Source organism: Notolepis coatsorum (assembly GCF_963971535.1).
Source record: "Notolepis coatsorum genome assembly, chromosome: 6".
NCBI classification, from domain to species: Eukaryota; Metazoa; Chordata; class Actinopteri; order Aulopiformes; family Paralepididae; genus Notolepis; species Notolepis coatsorum.
In genome coordinates, this window is record NC_140170.1 from 53,875,090 (window position 1) to 53,896,714 (window position 21,625).

The following is a 21,625-nucleotide window of genomic DNA, read 5'->3' on the forward strand; positions in this document are numbered from 1 at the left end:
GACCACTAGGAGCTGCCCAGTACAACCACAGTCTGACACTGTTGACCACTAGGAGCTGCCCAGTACAACCACAGTCTGACACTGTTGACCACTAGGAGCTGCCCAGTACAACCACAGTCTGACCCTGTTGACCACTATAGGAGCTGCCCAGTACAACCACAGTCTGACACTGTTGACCACTAGGAGCTGCCCAGTACAACCAGTCTGACACTGTTGACCGCTAGGAGCTGCCCAGTACAACCACAGTCTGACACTGTTGACCACTAGGAGCTGCCCAGTACAACCACAGTCTGACACTGTTGACCACTAGGAGCTGCCCAGTACAACCACAGTCTGACACTGTTGACCACTAGGAGCTGCCCAGTACAACCTCAGTCTGACACTGTTGACCACAAGGAGCTGCCCAGTACAACCACAGTCTGACACTGTTGAACACTAGGAGCTGCCCAGTACAACCACAGTCTGACACTGTTGACCACTAGGAGCTGCCCAGTACAACCACAGTCTGACACTGTTGACCACAAGGAGCTGCCCAGTACAACCACAGTCTGACATTGTTGACCACTAGGAGCTGCCCAGTACAACCACAGTCTGACACTGTTGACCACTAGGAGCTGCCCAGTACAACCAGTCTGACACTGTTGACCACTAGGAGCTGCCCTGATAATGGTTTATAATGTGGTGATAATGGTTTATAATGTGACTGGGTTTATAATGTGGTGATAATGGTTTATATTGTGGTGATAATGGTTTATATTGTGGTGATAATGGTTTATAATGTGGTGATAATGGTTTATAATGTGGTGATAATGGTTTATAATGTGACTGGGTTTATAATGTGGTGATAATGGTTTATATTGTAGTGATAATTGTTTATAATGTGGTGATAATGGTTTATATTGTGGTGTGACTGGGTTTATAATATATTGTGGTGATAATGGTTTATAATGTGGTGATAATGGTTTATATTGTGGTGATAATGGTTTATATTGTGGTGATAATGGTTTATATTGTGGTGTGACTGGGTTTATAATATATTGTGGTGATAATGGTTCATAATGTGATGTGACTGGGTTCATAATATATTGTGGTGATAATGGTTTGTAATAGGTTTATAATGTGTTGTTGTGAATAGGTTTCATGATGAGGATCAAGTTCAAACACAAATCACCAGAATTATTTTGAGGTATTCAACTGACTGCAACGGTATTTAATTTGCATCCCATACTTCATAGTTTCCTGAACCAACCAATACCTTGCTGTGAGGGACTGAATAGTTGCCATTCTAACAGTGTGTTCTATCAAACAGGGTTAATACATTGAAATGATACGTAATACATTTAGCGTTAGTCACTGGGCTCCTAGCTGCATGCTGGTGGCGTTGGGAAACAGTTTGTTTTCAAAGGCATCGTGAGGAATCAGTAGTACAGCATCAGCATATAAACACTACTGTTAAGAACTGTAGCTGAACACGTGTGGTTTACAGTGCCCCCCCCCCCCCCCTCACACATACACACACACACATTCCGACCCTCACACACAAACACACACTCCCCCCTCACACACACACTCCCCCCTCACACACACACCGCTCCAGCACCCACCATTAGAAGATTTGTAGGGGAAACTGCATCAATCATACAGACATGTTGAATCTCTTTAATCATACAGATCAATCTTCAATCTGTAGGACTTGAATTTCAGTGAAAAAGTTAAAAACCCAACTGACAGGGATAACCAAAATCAAAACTAACATTTTCTAATTATATTATTATATTTTTTGTCAGAAATTAGATTTAAAGAGAGAGTGGATGTGATTGGTCATTTCAGTCCTGTTTTGTGAGACGTTGCAAGCAGCAAATGTTAGCACTGGTTAGCATTATGTTAGCATCAGCGTCCTAACTATTCCCACACGAGTTTAGCTCAAAACCTCGACCCATACTGCGACGAACTGCCGAGGCCTCCGATACCGTGCTGTGATTGGCTGAGATGCTCTCCACACTGGCTCAGACAGTGGCTCAGGGGGTAGAGCAGTCGTCTGGCAATCCGGAGGTTCCCGGTTCGATTCCCGCTCCCCCCTGGGCAGCGTGTCGATGTGTCCTTGAGCAAGACACTTAACCCCTAATCGTTCCCGATGAGCAGGTTGGCACCTTGCATGGTCGCCTCCGCCGTCGGTGTGAATGTGTGAGTGAATGTGTAAAATGTGAGTAACAAATTGTAAAGCACTTTGGATAAAAGCGCTATATAAAAAAGCAGCCATTTACCATTTACCTCTCTCTACTGGTCCTCAGCTTCAAGCTGTTGGCTAGAAGCTAACGTTATGCTAGCCAGCCTTATTCTGGCTAGTCTTCTACGGTTGGAAATCAGTGAATGATAATAAGACAAAATGTTTGTTAAAATAGCTAACTAGCAGTGTTAATTTCATCAGCTATTTTTTATTTTAGTCTTAGTCATGTCTCAAATACTCTTTTTCGTTTATCATATTTAGTCACCTTTATCCATTTTTCGTTTAGTCAAGTTTTAGTCAACTACAGGTCTGAGCATTTTAGTTCGAGTCTTTTTTGTTTAGTCTCGCCACTCAGTTACAGCCTCATAAGTTGGCGTGAGCTTTTTCTAAACAAAAAAAGCTAACGTTAGTGCTAGCTGTTTAGACTTATGTAAGCTATTTAATGTGTTCTATTGTGGTGGATCAACATAATTCACCCACGGAACTATGTGTTGGGGATAAGGGTTCTGCACGGACAATATTGTTTGTTACTTTCCTGTCGGCAAACAAGTTTCTGTTAGCTAGCAAGAGTGTTGACGTTGAAGTCGATGTTGAATAAACGTTTAGCGTTGTCTTTCAACACCCCGCCTCCGACTTCTATTATTCGGCGCTACGCTATGTTATTATTGATGCTGACGTTATTAGGTGGAGTTGCGTGCCCTCTTGGGGTTTTGTTTTGGGGAAGAGTGGGGCGCGCGCCTGTGACAGGTCTGTTGTTGTGGAGTGCAAAGAGGAAGAAGGTGAATAAAACTGTTATGTTGATTATCAGATATCAATTCTGATAATCAATTTTATTTGACTATAGATTGAAAGTATATGCAGACTATTCCTCGGTTACATTGAGACCCTGTTGCGCCGCCATTGTTCCATTAAACCCATGCCGTGTGCAGTTACTGCTATCTAGAATGCTGGCTAAGAACAAATAACGCGGTGAGGAAATTTATCAAAGCGCTTGCGCCGCACACACAGGAAACAGAAATGCTGCACTAATAATAACATGAATTATTCTAAAAGTTATAATTATTTTGTCTCGTCTTAACACTTTGGCTGCCATGAAACGTGTTTAGACGTCATTGCCGGCCATGCTCAAGTTGCCGGAGGACGCTGTACAGCGTCCTTATATCAATATTTCAAAAATCTGCGATCGGATTCATATGTCCCCTCCGCTGGCCTGAGATCCACCAGGAGGACCCACTGAGCTCTCTGGCGGTTCAGGAGCGCCATCTGGTGGCCGATCGGCGCAATCGCTTAAACAGGAAGTGGCATAGAGGTTGTGCTGGACGTCCGTATTACTTCCGGGCACTCGCTATAGGTCCCGGCATTCTAGCTCGTCACAATACACAGTGATCGATTGCCAATAACTCGATAAACAACATGATTTGGACGTATATACCATTATACAAGCTGGAGATGGACCGGGTAAATCTACATCCCATAATGATAAGATTTCTACTCTACGATGATCGCCCAACGGCGCGCGGAGACTGGGGTGAGTTTTAGCGTGTAACGTTACCGTCTTCGATACTAACTGCTATTATCAACATTTGACCCACATTAGATGATTGGTATAACGCTGCCCACGGAATTATAAACGCCCCCTAGCCCATCCGGTCAACATCAGATGACGTGTAGTAACTTCTAGAAGTACGTCTAGTTGGAATTTTTTATATCGCGCTGATTGCCATAAAACTGTATTGCATCATCAATATAATGCATTTGGGGCTATAGATCACGTTCTGGAGAAAGCTGCAGAAAGAGATGAAAACATACTTATACATTAGACCATACTTTACTATGAATATGTGAATGAAAAAGTTTAACGTTGCTACACAATGAACAATACATATAGGACTTTGAATGGGCCCTAATAATGGCAATGTAGCAATAGAATTTAAAAAGTTATAGCCATGCAAAGAAGGGGTACTTCTCCATAGACAAATAGAGCCGGCAACCTATGGTATATCATGAATTTAACCCAAGGCAACCAAAGTGTTAATTAATGAGGCTATTATTATTATCATTATTTTTTTGCAACAAGTTAGCCCTCTCATAAATAGCACATATAAATGAATAACTAACTTGAACTAATTTAATAGGATTGAAGTGATATTTGGCTTAAAAAATCGTCGCCTGGCAAAAAAGAAAGAAAAGAAAAGCCTGACGATGTGCATTGGGCTGCGGCTCTCCGACGCCTTATTTTCTGGGTCCCGGCCTGAAAAGTTTGGGAACCCCTGCACTAGTGTAACGTTAGCTTCATCATCAGTGCTACTGACATGGTCCACTGACTGACAGCCTCGTGTAAAACAGCAAGAAACTTTCATACGTTCCTTATAAAACAGACACAAATACAAAAACGAGGAATGAAAGTCCCTATTATTAGCCTAATGAAATATTGTCAAAAATGTGGGAATGTTTTCATATTTTTAAATAGGCCAAGGAATAATGTAGCTACTAGCGGCAACAACGCTAACGTTAGCTCCACAGTCAGCCAGGACTCGACAACCAGTAAAAGCACAAAACCCATCCGCAGGTGGCGCTGTGAGGCCAGGCGTCACAACACGCAATGAACGATGCGGGCGGGATTTGGAGCTAGGAATAGTTAGGATGCTTAGCATCATGTTAACATCATGTTGGCACTAGTTTAGCATCATGTTAGCACTAGTTAGCATTATGTTAGCACTAGTTAGCATCATGTTAGCACTAGTTAGCATCATGTTAGCACTAGTTAGCATCATGTTAGCACTAGTTTAGCATCATGTTAGCACTAGTTAGCATTATGTTAGCACTAGTTAGCATCATGTTAGCACTAGTTAGCATCATGTTAGCACTAGTTAGCATCATGTTAGCACTAGTTAGCATTATGTTAGCACTAGTTTAGCATCATGTTAGCACTAGTTAGCATTATGTTAGCACTAGTTTAGCATCATGTTAGCACTAGTTAGCATTATGTTAGCATCATGTTAGCACTAGTTTAGCATTATGTTGGCACTAGTTTAGCATTATGTTAGCACTAGTTTAGCATTATGTTAGCACTAGTTTAGCATTATGTTAGCACTAGTTTAGCATTATGTTAGCACTAGTTTAACCTTCGGATGAGACGCTAAACCGAGGTCCTGACTGAATTTGGTCGTTAAAGAACACAGGACGCCTATCGTTCCTGGCCAAATTCCCAATCAGGTCTCTGACATCAAGGCCACCTAATCATCCCTTCCCCTTAATTGGCTGATATCAATCCCTGTCTCCTGAGCCGTTCAGCCATTGTGTAGTGTGATGTGTGCCTGGTGCTAGTGTATGGTAGTAATTGTGTAGTGTGATGTGTGCCGGGTGCCAGTGTATGGCAGCCATTGAGCCTGCATAGCCCAAGGTTGGGTGCTACCAGTGGTGGTGAAGGAGGCAATTGCCACCCTACATTGTAAAGCGCTTTGAGTGTCTAGAAAAACGCTATATAAATGCAAGTAATTATTATTATTATTATTATGTTACTGCTACCTAGCACCATGATAAGTATGCTAGTGGAAGTCAATGGGGACATGAAGCATTCTGACTTCTGTTGCTAAGGAATATTCATACTCAGGATGTCGGAGAAAGGTCCTCAGATTTTGTGACTGAACTTGAGTAGTTAATGGTAGGTAGCGGGTGTTTTCATCTGGAATGTATCTGTTCCAGTATACATATGAACCAGTATACATATACATACACAGTACAATTGGTATGCTGTACACACCGTGGCAGCTTCTATTATCAGTATGACCGGTCAAGTCAGGAATTCAGCCTCAAAACAGTAAAAATCACTCAGTAAAAACGCTCTTTAAAAATGTCTGCGTGGCGTGTGATCCGTCCCGCGCATAAAGTCCAGAAGCATCGTCTCTTTGTGCTGATTGGAAAGGAGAGGCTTTGTCAGCAGCCAACGGCGTTCGTCACAGACCAGTCGAGTCCAGTCTTTTGATTGGCTTGACGATTGGCAGTTGTTGTTTTTTAAGTGTTGGTCCCATTAGGTTGAGACACGCCCTTTGGCTTCGGCTGCTGACCTGGTGACCTTAAGACAGAAATCTCCAGTGGACTACACACTCCTGAGAGAGAGAGAGAGAGAGAGAGAGAGAGAGAGAGAGAGAGAGAGAGAGAGAGAGAGAGAGAGAGAGAGAGAGAGAGAGAGAGAGAGAGAGAGCAGATGGGGGGGGGGGGGTTAGAAAGAGATAGAGAGGGGGGGTAGATAGAGAGGAGAGAGAGGGGGATAGAAAGAGTTTGCTAGTTAGTCAATTAGTCAGAATCAGAATCAGAAAGGTCTTTATTGCCAAGTAGTTTTCATGCACACAGGACCTCCGCAAACAGACTTCTTATCAGTGCTGATGGAATCGTTTCCATCTTCCTGAAGGAGGCTGTTACAACAACAACCCTGTCTGTCAAGCACTCTTTCATTACAGTAAACGCACATAAAGCTGTCGTCTGTAACAGGAAGCAGACACTCAACCTGCTCCGTTGCACAGATAAGACAGCGTTGGAATGTCAAGTGTGTTTACGACTCTCGCACTGCAAACTCACAGAGAGAAGAGGAACAAACACGCTCTTTAATCTGATCTGAACCTTCTCAACGTATCCTGTATGTTGACGTGTTTTCATACTTTGAATGTAGCAATAACTGTGTTTTTGTTTTGATATTTGTCTTATTCTCAGTCTATTCAAGTAAGGATAGTAGTCATGTTAGGCGTCTATTGAGAAAATGTGTGACAAACAGTTTTAACCCTTTCACGACCATACTACAGAAGGGAGAGACGAGAGAGGAAAGCGCTGCGCTAAAGTAAGTCTCATTCAGCCGCGGAGGCTTAGAAACTGATGTGAGGGTTTGTGCAAAACATCACGATGTCCACGATATGTTTAAAAAGTGTATCGTTAATGAACTGTACCCGATATTTATTTAATATCGTCATATCACCCACTCCCAGTATAGAGGCTGCTAGAATGAGAACAGCACTGAAACAGAGAGGTATAGAGGCTGCTAGAATGAAAACAGGACTGAAACAGAGGTATAGAGGCTGCTAGAATGAAAACAGGACTGAAACAGAGGTATAGAGGCTGCTAGAATGAGAACAGGACTGAAACAGAGAGGTATAGAGGCTGCTAGAATGAGAACAGGACTGAAACAGAGAGGTATAGAGGCTGCTAGAATGAGAACAGGACTGAAACAGAGGTATAGAGGCTGCTAGAATGAGAACAGGACTGAAACAGAGGTATAGAGGCTGCTAGAATGAGAACAGGACTGAAACAGAGAGGTATAGAGGCTGCTAGAATGAGAACAGGACTGAAACAGAGAGGTATAGAGGCTGCTAGAATGAGAACAGGACTGAAACAGAGAGGTATAGAGGCTGCTAGAATGAGAACAGGACTGAAACAGAGAGGTATAGAGGCTGCTAGAATGACAACAGGACTGAAACAGAGAGGTATAGATGCTGCTAGAATGAGAACAGGACTGAGACAGAGGTATAGAGGCTGCTATAATGAGTACAGGACTGAAACAGAGGCATAGAGGCTGCTAGAATTAAAACAAGACTGAAACAGAGAGGTATAGAGGCTGCTAGAATGAAAACAGGACTGAAAGAGGGGTATAGAGGCTGCTAGAATGAAAACAGGACTGAAACAGAGGACTGAAAGTCTGAAACAGAGGTATAGATGCTGCTAGAATGAAAACAGGACTGAAACAGAGAGGTATAGAGGCTGCTAGAATGAAAACAGGACTGAAACAGAGGGGTATAGAGGCTGCTAGAATGAAAACAGGACTGAAACAGAGGTATAGAGGTTGCTAGAATGAGAACAGGACTGAAACAGAGGGGTATAGAGGCTGCTAGAATGAGAACAGGACTGAAACAGAGAGGTAGAGAGGCTGCTAGAATGAAAACAGGACTGAAACAGAGAGGTATAGAGGCTGCTAGAATGAGAACAGGACTGAAACAGGGGTATAGAGGCTGCTAGAATGAGAACAGGACTGAAAGAGAGAGGACTGAAACAGAGGTAGAGAGGCTGCTAGAATGAAAACAGGACTGAAACAGAGAGGACTGAAACAGAGGTAGAGAGGCTGCTAGAATGAGAACAGGACTGAAAAAGAGAGATATAGAGGCTGCTAGAATGAAAACAGGACTGAAACAGAAAGATATAGAGGCTGCTAGAATGAGAACAGGACTGAAACGGAGGTATAGATGCTGCTAGAATGAGAACAGGACTGAAACAGAGAGGTATAGAGGCTGCTAGAATGAGAACAGGACTGAAACAGAGAGGTATAGAGGCTGCTAGAATGAGAACAGGACTGAAACAGAGAGGTATAGAGGCTGCTAGAATGAGAACAGGACTGAAACAGAGAGCACTGAAACAGAGGTAGAGAGGCTGTTAGAATGAGAACAGGACTGAAACAGAGAGGTATAGAGGCTGCTAGAATGAGAACAGGACTGAAACAGAGAGGTATAGAGGCTGCTAGAATGAGAACAGGACTGAAACAGAGAGGTATAGAGGCTGCTAGAATGAGAACAGGACTGAAACAGAGAGGTATAGAGGCTGCTAGAATGAAAACAGGACTGAAACAGAGAGGACTGAAACAGAGGTAGAGAGGCTGCTAGAATGAGAACAGGACTGAAACAGAGAGGTATCGAGGCTGCTAGAATGAAAACAGGACTGAAACAGAGAGGTATAGAGGCTGCTAGAATGCAGAATCTAAGTACTGTAGTACTGTCAGCAAAAGAAAAACGTCAAAGACATGTTTTGGGGAGAGACCTATATTAACAAGTTGATAATAAGATACTTTAATATTCAGTTGTGGTGACACTTATCACGCACAATTGGTGCAGACATTCACTGGACTTGAGGAGCAGAGGAATGCTCCTTTAAGCCTGGGGATTCTGGGAACGGTGTGGGTATTTGGTGACGTATATTAGGTCACCTGTCAGCTGTCAGCTGGCTGCTGTCACTTTGAAGTAGTAACGTTAAACGCCTCTGCACTCTGTTTGATGTATGTAATTTATGTTGGGAAGTAAAGGAAAGACTCGACTACCGTCTCCCGTTTCATCCTTTCTTGCGATCCCACATTGGTGACCTGAAGTACGTGAGGAATATTACATCATGACGGACGGAGAAGTGAACATTATCTACGCCGCTGCAATCAAGTTACCCGACTTCTGGCATCACAGCCCTCGACCCTGGTTTCAACACATTGAAGCTCAGTTCGAGTTGAGAGGAATAACACAGGATGTTACGAAATATTATCATGTGGTAGCAGCATTGGATGCCCAGACGACGGCTCGCGCTATGGGGCTGCTGGAAGCCCCGCCAGCTGCCGGCAAATATGACGCTATCAAGGCATTCCTTTTGCAATTATTTGAACTGTCGGAGATTGAAAAGGCGGATCGTCTATTGTCACTTAACGGCCTCGGCGACGGCAAGCCGTCCGAACTGATGGACAGGATGCTGTCCGTTTTGGGCTCGGCAGATCCCTCTTTTTTATTTAAACATGTTTTCATGCGTCAGCTCCCAGCGCCTGTGCGCACCGCCCTGGCCAGCTCTCCCGTCTCCTTCACCAAGGACTACCGCGCGCTGGCTGCCGAAGCGGACAGGATTTATCTCGCCAACCGACAGCAGTTTGTGCATGCGCTGCTTCCAGCCTACCACCCACCTACCCACCTAGTGGACGCTGCAGACGCCGCTGCAGCAGTGACTGCCCGTCGCCAGGGTAACAGTGGATGGTGTTATTTCCATAACCGGTTTGGCGCCAGGGCCAAACAGTGTCGCCCACCGTGCAATTACAGTGACCAGGGAAACGCCAGGGCCAATGCTCATTAACAGCCATGAGCGTTGGCGGAGGCAGCAGGCTGCTATTTATTAAGGACACCTTATTTGGCCGGCGACTACTAGTCGACTCGGGCGCGCAACGAAGCATCCTGCCTGCTACAGCTGTGGACACTATGGCTGGGGGCCACGGTCCCCCCATGGACGCTGCTAATGGCACGCCTATACGTACCTACGGAACCAGGTATGTGGAGGTGTGTTTTGGCGGGCGCCGTTTCGGGTGGGAGTTTGTCATGGCCGCTGTGTCAGTTCCTCTCCTCGGCGCGGACTTCCTGTGTGCGTTCAGGCTGCTAGTGGACATTACAAACTGTCGCCTAATCGATGCTGTCTCCTTCGCTACCTACCCGTGCACGCTGGGAGGGCCAGGGACACTAGGTCTGTCCAACATGCTTGCTGCTGGGGATGTATATCAGCGCCTCCTAGCGGAGTTCCCTATCCTCACCACGCCTACATTTTCCTCAGCAGTCGCTAAGCATGGCGTGGAGCACTATATAGCCACTGTCGGTCCCCCGGTCTATGCACGTGCTCGGCGCCTTGACCCAGCTAAGCTCTCCATTGCCAGGGAGGAATTTGCAACCATGGAACGCCTTGGAATTGTGCGCCGTTCTGACAGTCCGTGGGCCTCCCCCCTGCATATGGTCACTAAGGCTGATGGTGGGTGGCGTCCCTGTGGCGATTTCCGACGCCTAAACAACGCCACGACCCCGGACCGGTACCCCGTCCCGCATATACAGGACTTCTCCGCCCACCTGGCGGGGACCACCATCTTTTCCAAGGTGGACTTGGTGCGGGGATACCACCAGGTACCAGTTCACCCACGGGACATTCCCAAGACGGCGGTCATCACTCCTTTTGGCCTGTTCGAGTTTCTGCGGATGCCCTTTGGCCTCAAGGGGGCGGCACAGACTTTCCAGCGACTGATGGACTCGGTGCTGCGGGATATGGCATTCATGTTCGTATACTTGGACGACATTCTCGTAGCCAGCACGTCTGCAGAGGAGCACCTGACACATCTCAGGCAGTTGTTTGAGCGGCTCAGTGCACATGGGCTCATTGTTAACCCCGCCAAGTGCCAGTTCGGCCGGTCGTCTATAGATTTCCTCGGGCACAGGGTCTCAGCAGAGGGAGCCGTTCCGCTCCCTGCCAGGGTGGACACCGTTGCCAGCTTTCCACGCCCCCGCACCGTGAAGTCCCTGCAGGAGTTCCTAGGCATGGTGAACTTCTACAACAGGTTCATTCCCCGTGCTGCTCACCTCATGCGCCCCTTGTATGAGGCCCTGCGTGGTAAGGACCCCAAGGCCGAGGTGGACTGGTCCCCGTGTACCGACGACGCTTTTTTGGGCGCTAAAACTGCACTGGCCAATGCCGCATTACTGGCACACCCATTTCCTACCGCCCCTATCGCCCTCACAACTGACGCCTCAGACTACGCAGTGGGGGCAGTGTACGAACAGTGGGTGGGGGGGGGGGGTGGCAACCGCTTGCTTTCTTCAGTCGCCAGCTGCGGGACAATGAAAGAAAGTACAGCACCTTTGACCGGGAGCTCCTAGGCCTCTTCCTGGCCATCAGGCACTTCAGATTCCTGCTGGAGGGCCGACGGTTTACTGCCTTTGTGGACCACAAGCCACTCACCTTCGCCATGGCCAAGGCCACCGAGCCGTGGTCAGGGCGCCAGCAGCGCCAACTCTCCGCCATCTCCGAGTTTACCACAGACTTACGGCATGTCGCAGGTAAAGACAACTACGTCGCTGACTGCCTCTCCCGGACGGTGGTGGGGGCCGTCCACTTGGGACTAGACTACGCTGCCATGGCTGCCGACCAGGCCACTGACAAGGACATGCAGGCCTACCGAACAGCCGACACTGGACTAAGGTTAGAGGATGTGCAGTTTGGTATTGCCAACACCACGCTCCTCTGCGACGTCTCCACCGGTCAGCCCCGTCCGATGGTTCCCGCTGGCTGGCGGCGGCAGGTATTCGAAGCCATCCATGGCCTGTCGCACCCGGGGGTGAAGGCGTCAACTAAGCTGGTCAGTGCTAAATTCGTCTGGCATGGCCTCAGGAAGGACATCGCAGCCTGGGCCGGCTCCTGCGTGGCGTGCCAGCGTGCAAAGATACACCGTCACACCAAAGCCCCCCTGGCACCATTTCTCGTGCCGGAGAGGCGCTTTGACCATGTCAATGTGGACCTGGTGGGTCCCCTGCCCGCCTCCCACGGGTTCACTCACCTCCTCACCATGGTGGACAGAACCACTAGGTGGCCGGAGGTGGTCCCGCTGGCATCGACCACATCCGCCGAGGTGGCCCGGGCGTTCATTGGGTCCTGGGTAGCCCGTTTTGGCACACCATCTGATCTCACATCCGACCGGGGCCCACAGTTTACGTCCGGGCTCTGGACTGCAGTCGCCGAGGGCCTGGGAGTGAAGCTCCACCGCACCACAGCCTACAACCCACAGGGCAACGGCTTGTGTGAACGGTTTCACCGCTCTATGAAGGCTGCTCTGCGGGCCAGCCTTACGGACTGCAACTGGGTCGACCGGCTTCCCTGGGTCATGCTTGGCCTGCGCTCCGCCCCCAAAGAAGACCTGCAGGCCTCGGCTGCTGAGCTGGTGTACGGACAGCCGCTGCGAGTCCCTGGGGAGTTCCTCCCGGATGCCGAGGCTCCCTGGTCGGTCACCTCATCTCGGACTGTGCTCAGGGATGGCGCCGGTGCTTTCACCCCAGTCCCAACTTCCCAGCACTGCCTCCCGCAGTCCTACATGCCTAGGGATCTGCAGTCAGCCAGGTATGTTTTCATTCGCCATGACAGCCACCGTACTCCTCTGCAGCCCCCTTACGACGGCCCTTTTCGCGTCCTGGAGGCGGGGCCTAAGAACTTCATGGTGGACATTGGAGGAAGGTCAGAGCGGGTATCGGTCGACCGGCTCAAGCCTGCCCATTTGGACCTAGACAGGCCAGTTGAACTGGCCCGGCCCCCGCGGCGTGGACGACCCCCTGCCCGGCCCCTGCCAACTGCTTTTCCCTCTAGTCACCTCATATCTCCTGAATCCCCCCCACACGCCCCACACGCCCCAATCCCCACCTCTACCCCTGCACGGGTGATACGGACTCGTTTTGGGCGCCTGATCCGCCCCCCGCCTCGTTGACTGTGGATGATCTTTTGGGGGGGTTATTGTGAATTCTGGGGGGGCCGGTGTGGTGACACTTATCACGCACAATTGGTGCAGACATTCACTGGACTTGAGGAGCAGAGGAATGCTCCTTTAAGCCTGGGGATTCTGGGAACGGTGTGGGTATTTGGTGACGTATATTAGGTCACCTGTCAGCTGTCAGCTGGCTGCTGTCACTTTGAAGTAGTAACGTTAAACGCCTCTGCACTCTGTTTGATGTATGTAATTTATGTTGGGAAGTAAAGGAAAGACTCGACTACCGTCTCCCGTTTCATCCTTTCTTGCGATCCCACACAGTATTAATATTTGGTGTACCTCCCTATTGGCTGACCTGGAACCAGCAGCTGTTTGAGTGACATGAATGTGAAAGTGAATGATATATAATAATAATAATAATAATAATAATTTTCCAAAAGAGCGAGTAGCTTGGTTGAGGTTCTGAAGGTTCTGTTCTGAAGCCGTGCAGAGCGATGCTGTGGTGCTGATCCTCTCAGCCTGGTGGAGACCCTGTTTTTATGATCAATAATTCATCAGCAAAACAAGACGCTTCGCTCAGAAACCTTTAAAACAGGACGACTGGGAACTCGACCCACATCTCTCTTTTCTTTCTTCTTTCCATCCTTTCCTGTTGTCCCTCTTCCTCTCTTCTCACAGCAACTAGAAAACAGCTTCCACAACAGAAGCAGTGTGTGTGTCTCAGTCTCTGTCTGTGGGTCTCTCTCTGTCTACCTGTCTAAAGGAACACAGTGAGGTCTGCTAGCATAGAGCTAACTGAACAGCAGTGTTGGGCAGCCATTACTTTTGGCAGTAACTAGTACTCTAATACCACGATCACAACACCAGCGGGAGCTCCACAAATCATGTTAAACCCAGATTCGGCTCAAACAAGGGACTAAACATGTTTAGCAATTATGCCACATCAATGTGGAACGCCCTACCCACAGCTGTAAAGGAATGTGAATGACTACCCACTTTCAAAACCACTCTCAAATAACACCTACGGGAGATGGCAATTCGAAACTGGCCCCTGTAAATGTCCTAACCCAACACACGAGACCCTCCTCTTGGAACCAAGTATGGTTTTGTCAATATTCCAATGTACAGTTTTGCTTGTACAGTTTCACCCACCCACCCCCCCTACCCCACCACCTCCAATGTACAGCCCCCCCCCCACCCCACCTACCCAACCTCCTCCAATGTACAGTTTCTACGTCAAATGTATATACTCTCTTTTCTAGACTCTTTTTGTATCACAAACAGTACTGTATTTGCAAATCTGGTATGTCATAAATGTATAGATGTAGCAGTACTGTCTATCTGTATGTCGTGTATGTCATATATGTTATGATGAATTGAAAATTGGGGACCCTGATGTAAACAAGACGAAAGTCTTTCTCTGGTCTGCATCCCCTTAACAAGTATTGAGCTGTACTGTACCCATTCTGCAATCTGTTAATAAAGTTTTCAATCAATCAATCAACGCATTACATTTTAAATTCAGTAACTCAATTACCGTTACTAAATGGTTCGTTACTACGTTATTTTTATGTCGATTGGTAGCGAGCTGCAGTGCGGAGACACGTTGTGGGCGTGTTTGTGTTTACTATGATGCAGCCTATTTCTACAGTGGAGTCACCCGCTTTCAGGCATCTAGTTAGCATGATACCATGTCCAGGCATCTAGTTAGCATGATACCATGTCCAGGCATCTAGTTAGCATGATACCACATGTCCAGGCATCTAGTTAGCATGATACCATATCCAGGCATCTAGTTAGCATGATACCATGTCCAGGCATCTAGTTAGCATGATACCATGTCCAGGCATCTAGTTAGCATGATACCATGTCCAGGCATCTAGTTAGCATGATACCACATGTCCAGGCATCTAGTTAGCATGATACCATGTCCAGGCATCTAGTTAGCATGATACCATGTCCAGGCATCTAGTTAGCATGATACCACATGTCCAGGCATCTAGTTAGCATGATACCATGTCCAGGCATCTAGTTAGCATGATACCATGTCCAGGCATCTAGTTAGCATGATACCATGTCCAGGCATCTAGTTAGCATGATACCACATGTCCAGGCATCTAGTTAGCATGATACCATGTCCAGGCATCTAGTTAGCATGATACCATGTCCAGGCATCTAGTTAGCATGATACCACATGTCCAGGCATCTAGTTAGCATGATACCATGTCCAGGCATCTAGTTAGCATGATACCATGTCCAGGCATCTAGTTAGCATGATACCACATATCCAGGCATCTAGTTAGCATGATACCATGCCATGTCCAGGCATCTAGTTAGCATGATACCATGTCCAGGCATCTAGTTAGCATGATACCACATGTCCAGGCATCTAGTTAGCATGATACCATGTCCAGGCATCTAGTTAGCATGATACCATGTCCAGGCATCTAGTTAGCATGATACCATGTCCAGGCATCTAGTTAGCATGATACCACATGTCCAGGCATCTAGTTAGCATGATACCATGTCCAGGCATCTAGTTAGCATGATACCATGTCCAGGCATCTAGTTAGCATGATACCATGTCCAGGCATCTAGTTAGCATGATACCACATGTCCAGGCATCTAGTTAGCATGATACCACATGTCCAGGCATCTAGTTAGCATGATACCACATGTCCAGGCATCTAGTTAGCATGATACCATGTCCAGGCATCTAGTTAGCATGATACCATGTCCAGGCATCTAGTTAGCATGATACCATGTCCAGGCATCTAGTTAGCATGATACCATGTCCAGGCATCTAGTTAGCATGATACCACATGTCCAGGCATCTAGTTAGCATGATACCACATGTCCAGGCGAAAACCTTTTCCGATTACTTGGAGAGAGAATATATTAGTATATATATATAAAAATTAAAATTAGCTAAAGAAAAGGTTTGAGGGGCAAAATGTTATATTAGCCTCCCGCAACCCTAATCACCAGCAAATTAATTTTAATTATATTCATAGGACGTACCTCACACCTACAGTAGGAAGCTGTTTGCTATGGGACTGGTGACAGACTCTGTGCACTTTGTGCGCTCTGAGGGCCACTGGCACTTATATGCATAAATTATGTCCTGGGATTACCATTTAAAAAAAAAAATCCATAACAACTAAACTCTCAAGTATTTGTAACATAACAATTCCACTCACGGCAGCAATACTACTTCTAAACGATACATCATGACTACCAGCATCCATACAACATAATAATTATTCTGGCGGGCCAGCATTGAGCTGTGGGTCGCGGCGGCCCAGGAGGTCAAGAACACAGTGTAGCGGCGGAGTGGGGGGGGGGGGGGGGGGGGGGTTTGTTGGTCCTGGGGGGTCCGGCGGTCTGGGGGGCGTCTAATGTCTTTTGTGGTGTTTGTGATGTTTTAAAAAAAATTATTTACTCTTGGTAATTTGTATTTTGTATTCATTATTATTTAATTTTAGTTAAGTTTTGATATCCTGTATTATTATTTCAAATTGTCTTGTCATTATTATTATTATTGTTGTTGAAGTGCTGTCTTGTGATGTCCTGTCTCTGTTTATTTGAACTCGACCACCATTTGGTCCGTCCACAACAAAAGCTTCCTCGGGATAACATCTCACTGGTTAAACCCCACTATGGTCGGTCTTATAACATCTTGCCAAAAGGACTACAGTTGCGAATTAGCCAGCTGGCTAAAACTGACACATTTACAGAAATGTTGATTAATGTGTACGGTCCTTTTTTAAATAAACTGAAACTACTTTACAATGCCAGAAAGCGGCATTGGCCTGTAAAAGTATAAAGGGTAGGCTAAACCTCCACTCAAACATTCATCCAGGTCTTTGCCAGTAAGCACTTTCTTTTGTTTTGATTAAGTAGGCCCACATTTGTTATCTGTGCAACATAAAACGTGGCTTTGTACATTGTTTGCTATATTTCATACTTGAGATATGAAGGGGCATTTTAACCCTTTGGTGCTAGGTTAATGAATGTACCTGAACGCTGCTGTCCCAGCTAGGTTAATGAATGTACCTGAACACTGTCCCAGCTAGGTTAATGAATGTACCTGAACGCTGCTGTCCCAGCTAGGTTAATGAATGTACCTGAACACTGTCCCAGCTAGGTTAATGAATGTACCTGAACGCTGCTGTCCCAGCTAGGTTAATGAATGTACCTGAACGCTGCTGTCCCAGCTAGGTTAATGAATGTACCTGAACACTGTCCCAGCTAGGTTAATGAATGTACCTGAACGCTGTCCCAGCTAGGTTAATGAATGTACCTGAACGCTGCTGTCCCAGCTAGGTTAATGAATGTACCTGAACACTGTCCCAGCTAGGTTAATGAATGTACCTGAACGCTGCTGTCCCAGCTAGGTTAATGAATGTACCTGAACACTGTCCCAGCTAGGTTAATGAATGTACCTGAACACTGTCCCAGCTAGGTTAATGAATGTACCTGAACACTGTCCCAGCTAGGTTAATGAATGTACCTGAACACTGTCCCAGCTAGGTTAATGAATGTACCTGAACACTGTCCCAGCTAGGTTAATGAATGTACCTGAACACTGTCCCAGCTAGGTTAATGAATGTACCTGAACACTGTCCCAGCTAGGTTAATGAATGTACCTGAACGCTGCTGTCCCAGCTAGGTTAATGAATGTACCTGAACACTGTCCCAGCTAGGTTAATGAATGTACCTGAACGCTGCTGTCCCAGCTAGGTTAATGAATGTACCTGAACACTGTCCCAGCTAGGTTAATGAATGCACCTGAACGCTGTCCCAGCTAGGTTAATGAATGTACCTGAACGCTGCTGTCCCAGCTAGGTTAATGAATGTACCTGAACGCTGCTGTCCCAGCTAGGTTAATGAATGTACCTGAACACTGCTGTCCCAGCTAGGTTAATGAATGTACCTGAACACTGTCCCAGCTAGGTTAATGAATGTACCTGAACACTGTCCCAGCTAGGTTAATGAATGCACCTGAACGCTGTCCCAGCTAGGTTAATGAATGTACCTGAACGCTGTCCCAGCTAGGTTAATGAATGTACCTGAACACTGTCCCAGCTAGGTTAATGAATGTACCTGAACACTGTCCCAGCTAGGTTAATGAATGTACCTGAACACTGTCCCAGCTAGGTTAATGAATGTACCTGAACACTGTCCCAGCTAGGTTAATGAATGTACCTGAACACTGTCCCAGCTAGGTTAATGAATGTACCTGAACACTGTCCCAGCTAGGTTAATGAATGTACCTGAACACTGTCCCAGCTAGGTTAATGAATGTACCTGAACACTGTCCCAGCTAGGTTAATGAATGTACCTGAACGCTGCTGTCCCAGCTAGGTTAATGAATGTACCTGAACGCTGCTGTCCCAGCTAGGTTAATGAATGTACCTGAACACTGTCCCAGCTAGGTTAATGAATGTACCTGAACGCTGTCCCAGCTAGGTTAATGAATGTACCTGAACACTGCTGTCCCAGCTAGGTTAATGAATGTACCTGAACGCTGCTGTCCCAGCTAGGTTAATGAATGTACCTGAACACTGCTGTCCCAGCTAGGTTAATGAATGTACCTGAACGCTGCTGTCCCAGCTAGGTTAATGAATGTACCTGAACGCTGCTGTCCCAGCTAGGTTAATGAATGTACCTGAACACTGTCCCAGCTAGGTTAATGAATGTACCTGAACACTGTCCCAGCTAGGTTAATGAATGCACCTGAACACTGTCCCAGCTAGGTTAATGAATGTACCTGAACGCTGCTGTCCCAGCTAGGTTAATGAATGTACCTGAACACTGTCCCAGCTAGGTTAATGAATGTACCTGAACGCTGCTGTCCCAGATAGGTTAATGAATGTACCTGAACACTGTCCCAGCTAGGTTAATGAATGTACCTAAACACTGTCCCAGCTAGGTTAATGAATGTACCTGAACACTGTCCCAGCTAGGTTAATGAATGTACCTGAACGCTGCTGTCCCAGCTAGGTTAATGAATGTACCTGAACGCTGCTGTCCCAGCTAGGTTAATGAATGTACCTGAACGCTGCTGTCCCAGCTAGGTTAATGAATGTACCTAAACACTGTCCCAGCTAGGTTAATGAATGTACCTGAACGCTGTCCCAGCTAGGTTAATGAATGTACCTGAACGCTGCTGTCCCAGCTAGGTTAATGAATGTACCTGAACACTGTCCCAGCTAGGTTAATGAATGTACCTGAACACTGTCCCAGCTAGGTTAATGAATGTACCTGAACGCTGTCCCAGCTAGGTTAATGAATGTACCTGAACGCTGCTGTCCCAGCTAGGTTAATGAATGTACCTGAACACTGCTGTCCCAGCTAGGTTAATGAATGTACCTGAACGCTGTCCCAGCTAGGTTAATGAATGTACCTGAACGCTGCTGTCCCAGATGCGTGAATATTAAAGGCAACCTACTTGTGTTCAGCGTTTCCCTGATTGGCCACACGGCCACGTGACCGCCCTAGCACACGCCCTTATCCGTGCCGCAGAGAGTTGTTGGTTAATGTTGTTGGTTAATGCCGCATCGCCGCATCACTTAACGCCGCCATATAACTAACTAATATACTAATACTAATATACTAATATACTAATATAACTAACTAATTCGCGATGGACCCTGCCGCCAACGTGCAAGCTTTTGTGCCAACGTGCAAGCCAGATATTTGAACATCGTCCCCAAAATGAATGGAAGCGAAATAAAGAGAGCTTATTATTAATCAGTCAGCAGCCTCCAACGGGCGAAATAACATTATACGCGAAATAACATATAACCATTATACACTCTGCTGCTGCGTTCGCTGCACGCTTCATTCATTTAATTTGGGACCTTGCAGGGACCTCTGCTGCCGCGTTCGCGTCCCAGCTAGGTTAATGAATGTACCTGAACGCTGCTGTCCCAGCTAGGCAGGCAGGTGTTTCCACGTGCTGACGAAGGCGGTGGGGATGAGGGAGTAAGGCACCGTGGTGATGGAGCTCCAGCTGTCCGCCGTGGGGTCGTAACAGTCCAGGGTCTTGCACCGCTGCGTGCCGAAGTAGCCCCCCACCACGTACAGCTTGTTGCCCGAGGCCACGGCGTGGCAGCTCATGCGCTTGGACGTCATGTCGCCGACGCGGCTCCACAGGTTGGTGTCGCAGTCGAAGCGGTAGGCGGAGGCGGCGGTGAACTCCGTGTCTCCGCCCATGATGAAGATCTGACTGCCCAGCACCGCCGCCGCCGTGTAGCGCCACGGCTGGGGACACTCCGCCGCGATGTTCCAGCGGTTAGCGACCGGGTCGTAACACTGGACCTGAGGGAGGAGGTGAGATGGTCAGTACCGGCTTTCAAGTTCAAGTTCAAGTTCTTTAATAGTTGTCATACAGAAGTACAGAATACTTTCATACAAAATGCTTCTTACTGTTACGCTCCAGAGACTGTGCTAGACAAGATAGTATCAAATAACATAATAACATAATATAGCATGAATTTAGAAGAAGAAAATGAGGTCACAGTGTTCGGTATAGACATATGTACAATGTTCTGAGTTACCATATAATATACAATACACAATACTATGCAGTGTACTAATGTACAGTACTATCTAGTGCAAAGCAGAAATGGGATGAGGTACAATTTTAGGTACAATTTACAGTAAGGTGTACGAGTTGTAGTGCAATCCTTCATCCATAAATATAAAGTGTGGGGAGTGGGTGCTACAGTGTGTTTGTTTAAAGTGGGTGTGTGCTATAAAGTGTGTGGAGTGGGTGCTACAGTGTGTTTGTTTAAAGTGGGTGTGTGCGTGTGGATGTGTGTGCTATGTGCGTTTGGTGGTTGTTGTTGTGTAGTGTTCATTCATTGTTCGTTTAGCAGCCTGATGGCCTGGGGATAGAAGCTACTTCTGAGTCTTTCTGTGCTCGCCTTGAGACTCCTGTATCGCTTGCCTGACCGCAGCAGTTCGAAGAGGCAGTTGTTCGGGTGACTGGAGTCTTTAATGATTCTCTTAGCCTTGCCCTTGCAACGCTTGTAGTAAATGTTCTGGAGGGTGGGGAGCCCCCCTCCAATTGTGCGTTCGGCTGAACGTGTCACTCTTTGTAGTCTGCTTTGGTCTTTTGCAGTGCTATTCCCAAACCAGGAGGTGATGTTGCCGGTCAAGATGCTCTCTATTGTACATGAGTAGAAGTTCTTAAGGATCTTCTGGCTGACTTGGAACTTCCTTAGGCGCCTGAGGAAGTAGAGGCGTTGTCGTGCCTTCTTCACCACACTGTTAATGTGTGTGGTCCATGTCAAGTCCTCGGATATGTAGGCTCCGAGGTACTTGAAGCTGTTGACTCTCTCAACCGGTGCCCCGTCGATGCTGAGGGGGCTGTAGTCCTT

At 46.9% G+C, this 21,625-nt stretch overlaps 1 protein-coding gene across 1 annotated transcript in view; it reads right to left on the reverse strand.

Annotated features, from left to right (window-relative positions):
* Nucleotides 1-1,195: 1,195 nt before the first annotated feature.
* The window catches only part of LOC311230101 (kelch-like protein 25), a 120,072-nt gene continuing 99,642 nt past the window's right edge, over nt 1,196-21,625 (reverse strand). Inside the window, 2 exon segments of the mRNA XM_084316258.1 lie at nt 1,196-6,336; nt 20,156-20,561. Coding sequence (XP_084172384.1) covers nt 20,175-20,561 — 387 coding nt within the window. The 3' untranslated portion in view covers nt 1,196-6,336; nt 20,156-20,174.